The sequence below is a fragment of the Chiloscyllium punctatum genome, chromosome 1 (genome assembly GCF_047496795.1).
Source record: "Chiloscyllium punctatum isolate Juve2018m chromosome 1, sChiPun1.3, whole genome shotgun sequence".
In the NCBI taxonomy this organism is placed as follows: Eukaryota; Metazoa; Chordata; class Chondrichthyes; order Orectolobiformes; family Hemiscylliidae; genus Chiloscyllium; species Chiloscyllium punctatum.
Genome location: NC_092739.1, coordinates 179,066,079 through 179,082,674, shown reverse-complemented (window position 1 = coordinate 179,082,674; position 16,596 = coordinate 179,066,079). Strand labels below are relative to the sequence as shown.

Below are 16,596 nucleotides of genomic sequence, written 5' to 3'. Positions count from 1 at the left end.
CAGGTCCAACCCTTTCAGGGACAGACAGGTCCAACCCTTTCAGGGAGAGACAGGTCCAACCCTTTCAGGGACAGACAGGTCCAACCCTTTCAGAGACAGACAGGTCCAACCCTTTCAGGGACAGACAGGTCCAACCCTTTCAGTGACAGACAGGTACAACCCTTTCAGGGACAGACAGGTCCAACCCTTTCAGAGACAGACAGGTCCAACCCATTCAGGGAGAGACAGGTCCAACCCTTTCAGGGAGAGACAGGTCCAACCCTTTCAGGGACAGACAGGTCCAACCCTTTCAGAGACAGACAGGTCCAACCCTTTCAGGGATAGACAGGTCCAACCCTTTCAGGGAGAGACAGGTCCAACCCTTTCAGGGACAGACAGGTCCAACCCTTTCAGGGAGAGACAGGTCCAACTCTTTCAGAGACAGACAGGTCCAACCCTTTCAGGGAGAGACAGGTCCAACCCTTTCAGGGACAGACAGGTCCAACCCTTTCAGGGAGAGACAGGTCCAACCCTTTCAGGGACAGACAGGTCCAACCCTTTCAGAGACAGACAGGTCCAACCCTTTCAGGGACAGACAGGTCCAACCCTTTCAGAGACAGACAGGTCCAACCCTTTCAGGGACAGACAGGTCCAACCCTTTCAGGGAGAGACAGGTCCAACCCTTTCAGGGAGAGACAGGTCCAACTCTTTCAGAGACAGACAGGTCCAACCCTTTCAGGGAGAGACAGGTCCAACCCTTTCAGGGACAGACAGGTCCAACCCTTTCAGGGAGAGACAGGTCCAACCCTTTCAGGGAGAGACAGGTCCAACCCTTTCGGGGACAGACAGGTCCAACCCTTTCAGGGACAGACAGGTCCAACCCTTTCAGGGAGAGACAGGTCCAACCCTTTCGGGGACAGACAGGTCCAACCCTTTCAGGGATAGACAGGTCCAACCCTTTCAGAGACAGACAGGTCCAACCCTTTCAGAGACAGACAGGTCCAACCCTGTCAGGGACAGACAGGTCCAACCCTTTCAGGGAGAGACAGGCCCAACCCTTTCAGAGACAGACAGGTCCAACCCTTTCAGAGACAGACAGGTCCAACCCTTTCAGAGACAGACAGGTCCAACCCTTTCAGGGATAGACACGTCCAACCCTTTCAGAGACAGACAGGTTCCAGACTGGAGAGTCTCAAACTGGGTGCACAACGTTAAAAGCAAGGGAGTGCCACTGAAGTCAGAGATGAGGTGACTTTGTTTTTGCTCAGATACTTGTGAACCTTTCGAACAGCTCACGTCAGAGGGCTGTGGAGGTGCAGCCTTCGAGTACGTTGTAGGTAGAGACTGAGAGATTTCGGGTAGCTCGGGGTATACAGGAGTTCAGGTCCAAGAAATACAATGAAGACTTTTACCAGCTGTGATTGGATTGAATAGCAGGGCAGGTTCAATGGGCTGAATGGTCTGCTCCTGTTCCTGTGTTCCTAAACTGATGCCGTCTAATCTAGCCTGTGGAAAGTAGGTGGTTTCGATCCAGCCATGGGGAACTGTGGGTGACAGGACAAGGGCAGCAGATACATGGGAACACCACCCCCTGCAAGTCCCCTCTGAGACGCTCACCATCCTGACTTGGAGATATATCGCTGTTCCTTCACTGTCACTGGGTGACTTTCCCGGAATTCCCTCCCTCAGGGTATTGGGGAGTCAACCCTCAGCACATGGACTGCAGTAGTTCAAGAAGGCAGCTTACCCCCACCTTCTCAAGGGGCAATAAATGCTGGGCCCAGCCGGTGACACCCACATTCCATAAGAAAATAAAAAGTCTTGAATTCTCTGGAAGCTTTTTTCGCTCTGTATCTCCCTCAGTCCGGCCACTCACTGCTGCTGAGTGTAATCACAGCTCACACCGATGAGACAAAGTTAACGTTACAAATAGAGAGAGAGAGAGGAGAATCATTTCCCACTCCTTACCTCCAAAGGGAATTCCTGCCCTGTGTAACAATCCCAGTAAACCTGGTCAAGCGACGGGAATCAATCTGCAGCCATTGTTCAGAGTCCTCTCTGCTAGCACACCAGGCCCCATCATACCAGTCACCCTCATAGAGACCAGCCTAAACAAACACGAGAGAGAGAGAGGGAAAGAGATCAGGGAGAGAAAGGGAAGACAGCCTGGAACGTCTGGCCCCACTGGGACAGGCCACTGATTCTCAGGAAGATTCTCTCGAGGATAGTTCTGAGTCCAATTGCAGAGCCAGTGGGAGCTACTTAAACAGCTGCAGGAGCTCAGCAGTAAGCTGGTTTTGTACAGGCATTTGGAGTTGACTCATCAGAACCATATACAGCAAAGGGAAAGTAACACTGATACGTTAGGAGAGCAACAGGCTGGTTGGTTAGTAAGAGGTCTCTGACTGGCAGAGATACAGGGAGTATGGAACAGTGAATGGTGACTGACAATTGACCACCAATCTTTCTTTGCTAAATAATCCTGAGTGCGTGAAGAATTATGCCGACAACCAGTTTAAGATCATCATGCAGGCTCAGTGTGTGTGACTGTAAACATACAGTGGGCGGCACGGTGGCACAGTGGTTAGCACTGCTGCCTCACAGCGCCAGAGACCTGGGTTCAATTCCCACCTCGGGCGACAGACTGTGTGGAGTTTGCACGTCCTCCCCGTGTCTGTGTGGGTTTCCTCCGGGTGCTCTGGTTTCCTCCCATAGTCCAAAAATGTGTAGGTTAGGTGAATTGGCCATGCTAAATTGCCCGTAGTGTTAGGTAAGGGGTAAATGTAGGGGAATGGGTCTGGGTGGGTGCACTTTGGTGGGTCGGTGTGGACTTGTTGGGCTGAAGAGCCTGTTTCCACACTGTAAGTAATCTAATCTAACCATAATACATCAAAGAAGTCTCAGAAATAACAGCCAGACTACTGAGACCCCTCGGAATCCTAGTAAAACACAAACCCACCAACACTCTCAAACAAAAACAAACAAACTTAAAAGACCCAGTACAACCCATAGACAAAACCAACATCATCTATAAAATTCCATGCAAGGACTGCCACAAACACTACGTAGGACAAACAGGAAGAAAGTTAGCCACCAGGATACACGGACACCAGCTAACCACAAAAAGACACGACCCCCTCTCTCTCATAGCCCTACACACGGATGTAAAAAAACCACCATTTTGACTGGGACAACACATCTATCCTGGGACAGGCTGAGCAAAGACATGCCAGAGAATTCCTAGAGGCCTGGCACTCCAACCACAATGCCATAAACAAACACATAGATCTAGACGCTATCTATCAACCCCTCAGAAAACGAACAGGAAATGACATCACCACAAACCCCAGGAACCCCATCCAGGAGAAAGCAGGAGACAACAGCTTCGCTTCACTTGGAGGTCACCACTGATGATGTTACCTAGCCAGGTAATGAAACGTCTGGATATCAAACCTACAGCTCAGCGAGCAAACCTACACCCTAAACCTCAACCTGAGCTACAAACCTTCACAAACCTCCCTCACCTTCCTCCCAAACCTACACTCTATACATTTAGTAATTCAGGAGGAAGAAGAGGAGGATGAGGCAACCGTGGCTGATAAGGGAAGTCAGGGACAGCATAAAAGCAAAAGAAAAAGCGGGGAGAAGATGAAATACAAGGGTAAGCTAACTAGTAATATAAAGGAAGATTGCAAAATTCATTTTAGACATCTAAAAGGTCTGAAAGGCGACCGCACCCCAGAATTCTGAAGGAGACAGATAAGGAGACTGTAGACACATGGGTGGTGATCTTTCAGGAATCACTGGAGTCAAGGAGGGTCCCAGAGGACTGGGAAATGGCTAATGTGACATCCCTGTTTAAGAAGGGAGGGCGGCAGAAAACAGGGAACTATAGGCTGGCTAGCCTGACCTCAGTCATTGGTAAGATTTTGGCATCCATCATTAAGGATGAGATTGCATGAAACTTGGAAGTACATGGTAAAATAGGGTGGAGCCAGCATCGTTTTGTCAAGGGAAGGTTATGCTTGACAAATCTGTGAGAATTCCTATAGAAGGTAACAAGCAAGTTAGATAAAGGAGAGCCAGTGGAAATGATCAATTTGGATTTCCAGAAGGCCTTTGATAAGGTGCCGCACAAAAGGCTGCTAAATAAGATAAGAGTCCATGATATTAGGGACAAGCTCCCAGCATGGATTGAAGATTGGCTGATTGGCAGAAAGCAGAGAGTAGGGATAAAGGAGTCTTTTCAGGATGGCAACTCGTGACTAGTCGAGTTCCACAAGCGTCCAATTTAGGACCACAACTGTTCATGTTATACATTACTGAACTGGACAAAGTAGGTGAGGGCATTTTTGGTAAGTTTGTAGATGAGACAAAGATAGGTGGAGGGAGAGGTGGTGCTGCAGGAAGAGGTGGACACAAGAGGAGAGTGTGCAAAGACGGGAGAGATGGAATACAAAATGGGGGAGTGTGAAGTAGGAAGAATCGAGGTGTAGACTGTTTTCCAAACAGGGAAAAGCTTCAGAAGTCTGAACACAAAGGGACTTGGGAGTCCTCGTTCAGGATTCACTTAAGGTTAACACGCAGGTTCACTTGGCAGTTAGGAAGGGAAATGCAATGTTAGTATTCATTTCAGTACGGCAAAGTTAAAAATCACACAACACCAGGTTACAGTCCAACAGCTTTGTTTGGGTGTAATAGCTTTCACAGTGCTGCTCCTTCATCAGGTAACAGCGCTCCGAAAGTTAGTGCTTCCAAATAAACCTGTTGGACTATAACCTGGTGTAGTGTGATTTTTAACTTGGTACCCCCCAGTCCAACATCAGCACCTGCACATCTTCAGTAGGGCTAGACTACAAGAACAGTGATGCACTGCTGAGGGATAGGGATAAGGTAGGTGGCAGAAAGTTCAAAACTCACGCTTATGGATACATGGCAGAAGAATGAGAGGGAACAGGAGGAAGAATCTTTTTCTGCAAGGGTTGGTGGGTGCCTGGAATTTGTTGCCTGAGTTGGTGTTGGAGACTGAGACCCTAAACTCCTTGAAAAAGTCCCTGGATCTACACGTTAAGTGCTGTAAGTGGCAGAGCTATGGTCCATGTGCAGGAAGGTAAGGTTAGAAAAGGTTAGAACTTGGGCTCTTTGGGTCAGTATGGACAGGATGAGCTGAATAGACCCTTTCTGTGCTGTAATATTTCGATGGGTTCTACTCTGCAGCAATGTTGTCACTGTGTCCCAACAGTGTCTCTTGGATGTGACAGTGTTCCTGCAATATTAATATAAAATTGATCATTTTTATTAAAATATCTGGATTAGTATCATTTTTGGAATGGGACTCATTTTCACTGAAGGTTGTCTTTAAAATTCAATCAAGAAACACAGGCACAGACGTAGGCCATTCTGCCCTTCGAGCCTGTCCCATCATTTAATGAAATCGGGGCTGATTTGTAGCCTAACTCCGTTTACCTGTGTTTGGTCCAGATTACTAATACCCTTGATAAACAAAACAATTATCTATCTCAAAGTTAACCTTAAACAAGGTCAGCAATCCCAGACCTGCTGCTGTTTGTGGAAGAACACCCCTTGTGTAGAAGTGCTTCCAAACATCTCTCCTGAATTAGGTCTGGCCCTAATATTTAGAGGGAGGGACAGGACTGGCAGCTAAATGTTCTGGGGTACAGAGGCTATAGGAAGGATAGAGGGGGGGGGGAGGTCTGACAGGAGGGGGGGACTGGTGTTTCTCATTAAGGAATACAACATGGCAGTACTGAGAGAGGATATTCCTGGGGGAATCATCCAGTGAAGCTGTCTGGGTGGAACTGAGAAAGAAAGGGGTGATCACTTTGAAGGGATTGTACCATAGGCCCCTGAATAGTCAGTGGGAAGTTGAGGAGCAAATATGTCAGGGAATTACAGAGGGCTGGAAGGATAATAGGATTGTAATAGTAGGGGATTCCAACCTTCCAAACATAGACTGGAATTGTCATAGGATAAAGGGCTTGGATAGGGAGGAATTTATTAAGTTTGTTCTTAGATGGCCTTAGGGAAGGGATAAACCTGACCTCCTCGTGGGAAATAAGGCAGAGCAAATGACTGAGGTGGCAGTGGGGAAGCACTTTGGAACCAGTGACCATAATTGTTTTAGTTTTAAAATAGATATGGAAAAGGATTGAGTTGGTGTATAAGTGAAAGTTCTAAACTGGGGCAAAGCTAATCTTAATGGGATTAGAAGGAACTTGCAAACGATGACTGGGGAAGGCTGTTCACAGGAAAAGGGAACATGTGGCATATGGAAGGCTATCAATAACATGATGACGAGAATTCAGGGCCAGCATGTCCCTGTTAGTGTGAAGGGTAAGGCTGGCAGGAATAGGGAACACTGGGTGACGAGGGATATTGAGGGTCTGGTCAAGGAAAAGGAGGCATTGTCAGGTATAGACAGCTAGGATCAAGCAAATCCCTTGAGGAGTATAGACATGCAGGAGTAAGGAGGGAATCAGGAAGGCACAAAGGGGACATGAGATAGCTTTGGCAGATAAGATTAAGGAGAATCCAAAGGGATTCTACAGGCATATTAAGGGTAAAAGAGTAACTAGAGAGAGAATAGGGCCCGTGAATGATGCTATCCATGCTGGAGCTACAGGACATGGGGAAGATACTAAATTAATGTTTTGAGTCAGTTTCACTGTGGAGAAAGACAAGGAAGTGAGGGAACTCCGGGAATAAATTGCGATGCTTTGGAAAGGTCCACATTAAAGAAGAGGAGGTGCTGGAGCTCTTAAAACATGGAAAGATCGAACATCCCCAGGACCTGATCTTGTGTATCCAGGAGATTGTGGGAAGCTAGGGAAGAAATTGTGGGGCCCCCAGCAGAGCTATTTGGATCATCGATGGTCATAGGTGAGGCCCAGAGGACAGGAGGGTGGACAAGGTGCCATTACATGAGAAAGGCTGCAAGGAAAAGCCAGGGAACTAGAGAGCAGTGATAGCAGTGATAGCAGTGATAGCAGTGATAGCAGTGATAGCAGTGAGAGCAGTGAGAGCAGTGATAGCAGTGATAGCAGTGAGAGCAGTGAGAGCAGTGAGAGCAGTGAGAGCAGTGAGAGCAGTGATAGCAGTGATAGCAGTGAGAGCAGTGATAGCAGTGATAGCAGTGATAGCAGTGAGAGCAGTGATAGCAGTGATAGCAGTGATAGCAGTGATAGCAGTGATAGCAGTGATAGCAGTGAGAGCAGTGAGAGCAGTGATAGCAGTGATAGCAGTGATAGCAGTGATAGCAGTGAGAGCAGTGAGAGCAGTGATAGCAGTGATAGCAGTGATAGCAGTGATAGCAGTGAGAGCAGTGATAGCAGTGATAGCAGTGATAGCAGTGAGAGCAGTGAGAGCACTGATAGCAGTGAGAGCACGGAGAGCAGTGATAGCAGTGATAGCAGTGATAGCAGTGAGAGCAGTGAGAGCAGTGATAGCAGTGATAGCAGTGATAGCAGTGATAGCAGTGAGAGCAGTGAGAGCAGTGATAGCAGTGATAGCAGTGAGAGCAGTGATAGCAGTGATAGCAGTGATAGCAGTGAGAGCAGTGAGAGCACTGATAGCAGTGAGAGCACTGAGAGCAGTGATAGCAGTGATAGCAGTGATAGCAGTGATAGCAGTGATATCAGTGAGAGCAGTGATAGCAGTGATAGCAGTGATAGCAGTGAGAGCAGTGATAGCAGTGAGAGCAGTGATAGCAGTGAGAGCAGTGATAGCAGTGATAGCAGTGAGGGCAGTGTGAGCAGTGAGGGCAGTGTGAGCAGTGAGGGCAGTGATAGCAGTGAGAGCAGTGATAGCAGTGATAGCAGTGAGAGCAGTGAGAGCAGTGAGAGCAGTGATAGAAGTGAGAGCAGTGAGAGCAGTGATAGCAGTGATAGCAGTGAGAGCAGTGATAGCAGTGATAGCAGTGATAGCAGTGATAGCAGTGAGAGCAGTGATAGCAGTGATAGCAGTGATAGCAGTGATAGCAGTGAGAGCAGTGATAGCAGTGATAGCAGTGATAGCAGTGATAGCAGTGAGAGCAGTGATAGCAGTGAGAGCAGTGAGAGCAGTGATAGCAGTGAGAGCAGTGATAGCAGTGAGAGCAGTGATAGCAGTGAGAGCAGTGAGAGCAGTGAGAGCAGTGATAGCAGTGAGAGCAGTGATAGCAGTGATAGCAGTGATAGCAGTGATAGCAGTGAGAGCAGTGATAGCAGTGATAGCAGTGAGAGCAGTGAGAGCAGTGATAGCAGTGAGAGCAGTGAGAGCAGTGATAGCAGTGATAGCAGTGATAGCAGTGAGAGCAGTGATAGCAGTGATAGCAGTGATAGCAGTGAGAGCAGTGATAGCAGTGATAGCAGTGAGAGCAGTGATAGCAGTGATAGCAGTGATAGCAGTGATAGCAGTGATAGCAGTGAGAGCAGTGAGAGCAGTGAGAGCAGTGATAGCAGTGATAGCAGTGAGAGCAGTGATAGCAGTGATAGCAGTGAGAGCAGTGATAGCAGTGAGAGCAGTGATAGCAGTGATAGCAGTGAGAGCAGTGATAGCAGTGATAGCAGTGAGAGCAGTGAGAGCAGTGAGAGCAGTGATAGCAGTGATAGCAGTGATAGCAGTGAGAGCAGTGAGAGCAGTGATAGCAGTGAGAGCAGTGAGAGCAGTGATAGCAGTGATAGCAGTGATAGCAGTGAGAGCAGTGAGAGCAGTGATAGCAGTGATAGCAGTGATAGCAGTGATAGCAGTGATAGCACTGGTAGCAGTGAGAGCAGTGAGAGCAGTGATAGCAGTGAGAGCAGTGATAGCAGTGAGAGCAGTGATAGCAGTGATAGCAGTGATAGCAGTGATAGCAGTGATAGCAGTGAGAGCAGTGATAGCAGTGAGAGCAGTGAGAGCAGTGATAGCAGTGAGAGCAGTGATAGCAGTGATAGCAGTGATAGCAGTGAGAGCAGTGATAGCAGTGATAGCAGTGAGAGCAGTGATAGCAGTGATAGCAGTGATAGCAGTGATAGCAGTGAGAGCAGTGATAGCAGTGAGAGCAGTGATAGCAGTGATAGCAGTGATAGCAGTGATAGCAGTGAGAGCAGTGATAGCAGTGATAGCAGTGATAGCAGTGAGAGCAGTGATAGCAGTGAGAGCAGTGAGAGCAGTGATAGCAGTGATAGCAGTGAGAGCAGTGAGAGCAGTGATAGCAGTGATAGCAGTGAGAGCAGTGAGAGCAGTGATAGCAGTGAGAGCAGTGATAGCAGTGAGAGCAGTGATAGCAGTGAGAGCAGTGATAGCAGTGATAGCAGTGATAGCAGTGAGAGCAGTGAGAGCAGTGAGAGCAGTGATAGCAGTGAGAGCAGTGAGAGCAGTGATAGCAGTGAGAGCAGTGATAGCAGTGAGAGCAGTGAGAGCAGTGATAGCAGTGATAGCAGTGAGAGCAGTGAGAGCAGTGAGAGCAGTGAGAGCAGTGAGAGCAGTGATAGCAGTGATAGCAGTGAGAGCAGTGATAGCAGTGATAGCAGTGATAGCAGTGATAGCAGTGATAGCAGTGAGAGCAGTGATAGCAGTGATAGCAGTGATAGCAGTGAGAGCAGTGAGAGCAGTGAGAGCAGTGAGAGCAGTGAGAGCAGTGATAGCAGTGAGAGCAGTGATAGCAGTGAGAGCAGTGAGAGCAGTGAGAGCAGTGATAGCAGTGATAGCAGTGATAGCAGTGAGAGCAGTGAGAGCAGTGAGAGCAGTGAGAGCAGTGATAGCAGTGATAGCAGTGAGAGCAGTGATAGCAGTGATAGCAGTGAGAGCAGTGAGAGCAGTGAGAGCAGTGAGAGCAGTGATAGCAGTGAGAGCAGTGAGAGCAGTGATAGCAGTGAGAGCAGTGATAGCAGTGATAGCAGTGAGAGCAGTGAGAGCAGTGATAGCAGTGAGAGCAGTGAGAGCAGTGATAGCAGTGATAGCAGTGAGAGCAGTGAGAGCAGTGAGAGCAGTGATAGCAGTGAGAGCAGTGATAGCAGTGAGAGCAGTGATAGCAGTGATAGCAGTGATAGCAGTGAGAGCAGTGAGAGCAGTGATAGCAGTGATAGCAGTGAGAGCAGTGAGAGCAGTGATAGCAGTGATAGCAGTGATAGCAGTGATAGCAGTGAGAGCAGTGATAGCAGTGAGAGCAGTGAGAGCAGTGAGAGCAGTGAGAGCAGTGAGAGCAGTGATAGCAGTGATAGCAGTGATAGCAGTGATAGCAGTGAGAGCAGTGAGAGCAGTGATAGCAGTGATAGCAGTGATAGCAGTGAGAGCAGTGAGAGCAGTGAGAGCAGTGATAGCAGTGATAGCAGTGATAGCAGTGAGAGCAGTGAGAGCAGTGAGAGCAGTGATAGCAGTGAGAGCAGTGAGAGCAGTGAGAGCAGTGAGAGCAGTGATAGCAGTGATAGCAGTGAGAGCAGTGATAGCAGTGATAGCAGTGAGAGCAGTGATAGCAGTGATAGCAGTGATAGCAGTGAGAGCAGTGAGAGCAGTGAGAGCAGTGAAAGCAGTGAGAGCAGTGATAGCAGTGATAGCAGTGATAGCAGTGAGAGCAGTGAGAGCAGTGAGAGCAGTGATAGCAGTGATAGCAGTGAGAGCAGTGAGAGCAGTGATAGCAGTGATAGCAGTGAGAGCAGTGAGAGCAGTGATAGCAGTGATAGCAGTGAGAGCAGTGAGAGCAGTGATAGCAGTGAGAGCAGTGATAGCAGTGATAGCAGTGAGAGCAGTGAGAGCAGTGAGAGCAGTGATAGCAGTGAGAGCAGTGATAGCAGTGATAGCAGTGATAGCAGTGAGAGCAGTGATAGCAGTGAGAGCAGTGAGAGCAGTGAGAGCAGTGAGAGCAGTGAGAGCAGTGAGAGCAGTGATAGCAGTGATAGCAGTGAGAGCAGTGATAGCAGTGATAGCAGTGATAGCAGTGAGAGCAGTGAGAGCAGTGAGAGCAGTGATAGCAGTGAGAGCAGTGAGAGCAGTGAGAGCAGTGAGAGCAGTGATAGCAGTGATAGCAGTGATAGCAGTGAGAGCAGTGAGAGCAGTGAGAGCAGTGATAGCAGTGAGAGCAGTGAGAGCAGTGATAGCAGTGATAGCAGTGATAGCAGTGATAGCAGTGATAGCAGTGAGAGCAGTGAGAGCAGTGATAGCAGTGATAGCAGTGAGAGCAGTGAGAGCAGTGAGAGCAGTGAGAGCAGTGAGAGCAGTGATAGCAGTGATAGCACGGAGAGCAGTGATAGCAGTGAGAGCAGTGAGAGCAGTGAGAGCAGTGAGAGCAGTGATAGCAGTGAGAGCAGTGAGAGCAGTGAGAGCAGTGATAGCAGTGAGAGCAGTGAGAGCAGTGAGAGCAGTGATAGCAGTGAGAGCAGTGAGAGCAGTGAGAGCAGTGAGAGCAGTGAGAGCAGTGAGAGCAGTGAGAGCAGTGAGAGCAGTGAGAGCAGTGAGAGCAGTGATAGCAGTGAGAGCAGTGAGAGCAGTGAGAGCAGTGATAGCAGTGATAGCAGTGAGAGCAGTGAGAGCAGTGATAGCAGTGAGAGCAGTGATAGCAGTGAGAGCAGTGAGAGCAGTGAGAGCAGTGAGAGCAGTGATAGCAGTGAGAGCAGTGAGAGCAGTGAGAGCAGTGAGAGCAGTGAGAGCAGTGAGAGCAGTGATAGCAGTGAGAGCAGTGAGAGCAGTGAGAGCAGTGAGAGCAGTGAGAGCAGTGAGAGCAGTGCTGGGTAAGTTGTTAGATGTGATCCTGAGAATTAGGAACTACATGGAAGGACTGATTCGGGATAGTCAGCATGGGTTCTTGGGTAACAATGCATGGCTCACAAACTTGGTTTGAGTTTTCTGAAGAAGTGACCAAGATAAATGAAGGCAGAGCATCGGATTTTGTCGACATGGACCTCAGTAAGACCTCTGACAGCACATGGTAGACTGGTTAGTGATGTTTGATCATATGAGATGGATGATCAGTTTCATGGCTTCACCACCTTCAGGTCTGCCTGCTGCTGCTCCTGGCATGGTCTCCTGTACCCTCCACTGAACCAGGGTTGATGCCCTGGCTTGATGCTCATGGTTGAGTGGGGGATATGTCAGACCATGAGGTTTACAGATTGTGCTGGAGTATAATCTTACTGCTGTTAATGGCCCACAGCGCCCCGTGGATGCCCAGTCTTCAGCTGCTGGATCGATTTGAATCTCGAGGGACAACACCTGTCTCTCAGGAACTCTGAACAATTCAAGTCTCTACATGTTGCCATTTCCTTTCACATCCTTGGATGGAAACTGTCATTTATTACTATTTCGTTCCATTAATTTCCTCAACAGCATCCTCTCCAGGGCAATTAGGGGTGAGTGACAGATGGTGCTCAGCCAGTGACAGCCGTTTCCTCGTTTGAATAACTAACCAGTGCACTGATTGTCAGAAGGAGTACGTGTGGATCTTTGACAAAACTGACCTGTATATTGAGACGCCCTCGATGAGCTCCCAGTCCAATTCTCAGACTGCTCGATGCTATCATCTGACTGTCCTCAACTCTCAGGGATTCCAGGCCCAGAGGTGGGCATTCTGAAACACAATTCGGATCAGGAAAGGGTAATTAATCTCAGATGAAGCAGAACGTACAGAGATGGTCTTTTCATTGATAAAAGCAACGTATCTGTCTAGTGAAGTGTAATCAGCAGGTAATCCTGGGTAATTCATCTATCAGTTAAATCAAATACAATACCGATGGCAGGCTGGGTGATGTGCTGCTGCTGCAGCATGTGGGAGCTGCTGGATCCCAATGTGATCCAGAGTGAATACATCTGTGGTAAGAATTTGTAACTTCAGGAATTTCGGATCTGATGTGAGGAGCTGGTGTCTGAGCTGCAGACATGGCACTCTGTCAGGGAAGGGGAAAGTTACTCCAGGGTGGGCTGGGGTCACAATCTTCAGGCCAGGTCATTCAATCTTAATGTGTGATCAGGGACGTCAAATGTTCCTGCCAGTGAGGCAGGTGTGGGCACCCAGATGGCTCACATTGAGGAGCCTTATCCTCTGTAACTGTCCAACATTCCCAGGTTCCTGCAAGCTGTGTGGATCAGAATGGGGACTACAGAAAGGATGATCAAACTGACCATGGCCTTCAGGACAGGGAGCCAGTTACACAGGAGGAGGAGAGGGTAGTGAGGCTGTGGTAGGGAACAGTATCATTCACAAATTCCTGTTCTTTACAGCCAGGAGCAGGAGGCCTGACAGCTGTCTGGTCTGGTCTGGTCTGGTCTGCCTGGTGCCAGGGTTAAGGCCATCTCTTTAGGGCTGGAGGAGACCTTCGAGATAGAGGGGAGGGATCCAGTCACCATCATCCATGTTCGTACCAATGACATTGAAAGGTTGGGGCATGGGTGATGCCGCACCTCGAAGATTGAGAGCAGTTTCCATCTCTTTACCCGAGGGAGGATGTGTTTGTTGTCCAGGGAGTGCATCGAAGGTTGACCAGATCATTTCCTGGGGTGGCAGCAATTGAGTCAGTTAAGATCGTATTCACTGGAATTGAGAAGAATGAGGGGATTTCTTGTGGAAACCGATAAAATGCGAATGGGACTAGACAAGATTGATGCAGGTCGGATGTTCTCGAAGGTGAGAGAGTCACGAGGATAAGATTTATTACAGTGTGGAAACAGGCCCTTTGGCCCCACCAATCCACACTGACCCTCTGAAGAGCAACCCACCCAGACCCAGTCCCCTATATTTACCCCTTCACCTAACACTATGGGCAATTTAGCACGGCCAATTCACCTGACCTGCACATTTCTGGACTGTGGGAGGAGACCGGAGGAAACCCACTCAGACACAGGGAGAATGTACAAACTCCACACAGACAGTTGCCTGAGGTGGGAATCGAACCCACGTTCCTGGCGCTGTGAGGCAGCAGTGCTAACCACTGTGCCACTGTGCCACCGTAAACCTTTTCAGACTTAGATGAGGAGAAATGTCTTCAGAGAGTGGGAAGGCTGTGGAATTCATTACCACCAGAAGTGACTGAGGTCAAAACATTTTGTTTTTGGGACATTAGTAAACCAGATGGATTCTTAACAGCAATCGATGATAGTCCCTGAGACGAGCTTTCAATTCCCGATTGATGAGTGGAATTGAAATTTCACTGGCTGTTGTGATGAGGTTTGAAGCTCTGTTGAAGGGCACTAACTGCCCAGTGGATAACTCAGCGAGTGAGTCAGCAAAGGTCTGGCAGATGTTAATAAATGTGAAGTCACCCATTTTGATGGGAATACCAGTGAAGGGACAATTACTTGAATGGCAAAAAATTTCGGCATGCTGCTGATCAGAGGGAGCTGGGTGTCCTTGTACATGAATCACAGAAAGTTGGTCTGCAGGTACAGGAGCTGATTAAGAAGGCAAAATGGAATTTTGTCCTTGATTATAGCAGGGATTGAGTACAAAAGCAGGAAGGTTATGTTGCAGCTGTACAAGGTGCTGGTGAAGCCACACTTGGAGTACTGTGTACAGTTTTGGGCTCCTTACTTGGCAAAGGATGTATTGGCACTGGAGGGGGTGCAGAGGGGGTGCACTGGGTTGGTTCCAGAGTTGAGGGGTTTGGCTTATGCGGAGAGGCTGAGTAGACTGGGATTATATTCACTGGAATTTTGAAGAATGAGGGGGAATCTTATGGAAACATATAAAACTATGACAGGAATAGATAAGACAGAAGCAGGGAGGTTGTTTCTACTGGGGTGGGGGTGAAACTAGAACTAGGGGGTATCGCCTCAAAATCAGGGGGAGCAGACTTCAGACTGAATTGAGAAGGACCTTACCCCTCCACCCAAAGGGTCGTGAATCTGTGGAATTCCCTGCCCAGGGAAGTGTTTAAAGCTTCCTCATTGAATGTTTTTAATGCTAAGATAATGTTTTGAACAGTAAATGAATTAAGAGTTCTGCTGAGAGGGTGGGTGAGTGGAGCTGAGGCCATGAAAAGATCAGCTCTGATCTTATTGAATGGTGGAGCGGGCTCGAGGGGCTGAATGGCCTACTCCTGCTCCTGGTTCTTACGTCCTTAGGTTTTTTTATTCACGTTGCCCTGTGGATTATCAACAAGGGACTGTTCCTGACTGATTGCTGGGAATGTGGGAATATCAGACAACAGCCTCCATCCTGTCATATTGCACGGGTTCAGATGTAACAGGATCAACACACCTTGCTGAGCTTTCTCTCCCTTTTTATCACCATTTAGTGGCTTCTTCACCTTGTTGTTCTTCTTCACTACTCTCACTGTCTCCTTCACCTTCTCCTTTCTTTGTTTTCTGTTCCTCACAGCATCTGAAAAACATGAGAGACAATATTACAATCGCCTCAGGGAGGAGAAGCAGATACTGCACTGCCATAAGCTGTCAGAGATAGAGAGAGAATACCCAACAGGTACACTGCCCCCATTGGCAGAGACACTGCGTATTAGCAGAGATCACCACCCCTTGCACAGGACCATCCCGCTCAGCCAGCCCAGATAGCACAGACCCTTCCATTGGTACCCCCCTGCACATCAGGTTCCAGTTACACACCTCTACCACCACTCTCTGTTTCCTGTCACTGAGCCAATTTTGAGTCCATCTTGCCAACCGACTCTGGGTCCCACGTGCTTTTACCCTCTTTATCAGTTTCCCGTGTGGGACTTGTCAAAGGCCTTGCTGACATCCAAATAAACTACATCGACTGCCTTACCTTCATCTACACACTGGGTCACTTTCTTAAAAGATTCCAACAGATTTGTTCGGCATGACCTCTCTCTGACAAAGCCACGCTGACTAACCCTGATCAAACCTTGCCTCTCCAAATGGAAGTCGATTCTCTGCTTCATGAGCTTCTACAATACTTTCCCAACCTGTGATGTGAGACTCACTGATTTATTTACAACTCCCTGGTTTATCTCTCCACCTTTCTTGTTAAGTGGAACCATATGTGCTGTCCTCCAGTCCTGTGGTACCTCTGCTTAATTTCCTCCATCATCTCCCAAATAAGCCTGAGATATAATTCTTTGGGGCCTGGGGATTTATCCACTTTTAAACTCACTGAAACCTCCAATACCTCCTCACCCCGAGACCAACCTATACCCAGTGACACAGATAGCCCACGACCAATTATCAAGACTCCTACAAATTAGTCCTTACCAAATTACAACATGCTGATGACTTCACCTGAACATCCACCCGGACGTCCTTTGGCAGAGACTCTGCCCTGGCCAATGGCAGATGTTCACAAAGACATATCAGTCTGATTTCTGCCCCAGCTTATACAGAAATCATGAACTAGGACTTTGTATTTAGTCAGAAACATTATAGATGACAAAGAAAGAGCACAGCTTTGTGAAACAACCAGGAACTCATACAGTCATCGAGTCATAGAGTCATAGAGGAGTACAGCATGGAAACAGACCCTTCGGTCCAACCTGTCCATGCCGACCAGATATCCCAACCCAATCTAGTTCCACCTGCCAGCACCCGGCCCATATCCCTCCAAACCCTTCCTATTCATATACTCATCCAGATGCCTCTTAAATGTTGTAATTGGACCAGCCTCCACCACTGCTGACATAGAATTTGACCTGTCCAACTCTCACTCCATTCAAAACAGCCCATAGTTACACAGAGACC

At 48.3% G+C, this 16,596-nt stretch overlaps 1 protein-coding gene across 1 annotated transcript in view; it reads right to left on the bottom strand.

Annotated features, from left to right (window-relative positions):
* Positions 1-16,596, bottom strand: part of LOC140480847 (probable carboxypeptidase X1) — an 89,054-nt gene that overhangs the window by 61,234 nt on the left and 11,224 nt on the right. Inside the window, exons 2-4 of the mRNA XM_072576335.1 lie at positions 15,146-15,268; positions 12,411-12,520; positions 1,948-2,087 (exon numbers count right to left, since the gene is read on the bottom strand). Of these exons, the coding sequence (XP_072432436.1) occupies positions 1,948-2,087; positions 12,411-12,520; positions 15,146-15,268 (373 nt within the window). The remainder of the gene's footprint in view (positions 1-1,947; positions 2,088-12,410; positions 12,521-15,145; positions 15,269-16,596) is intronic.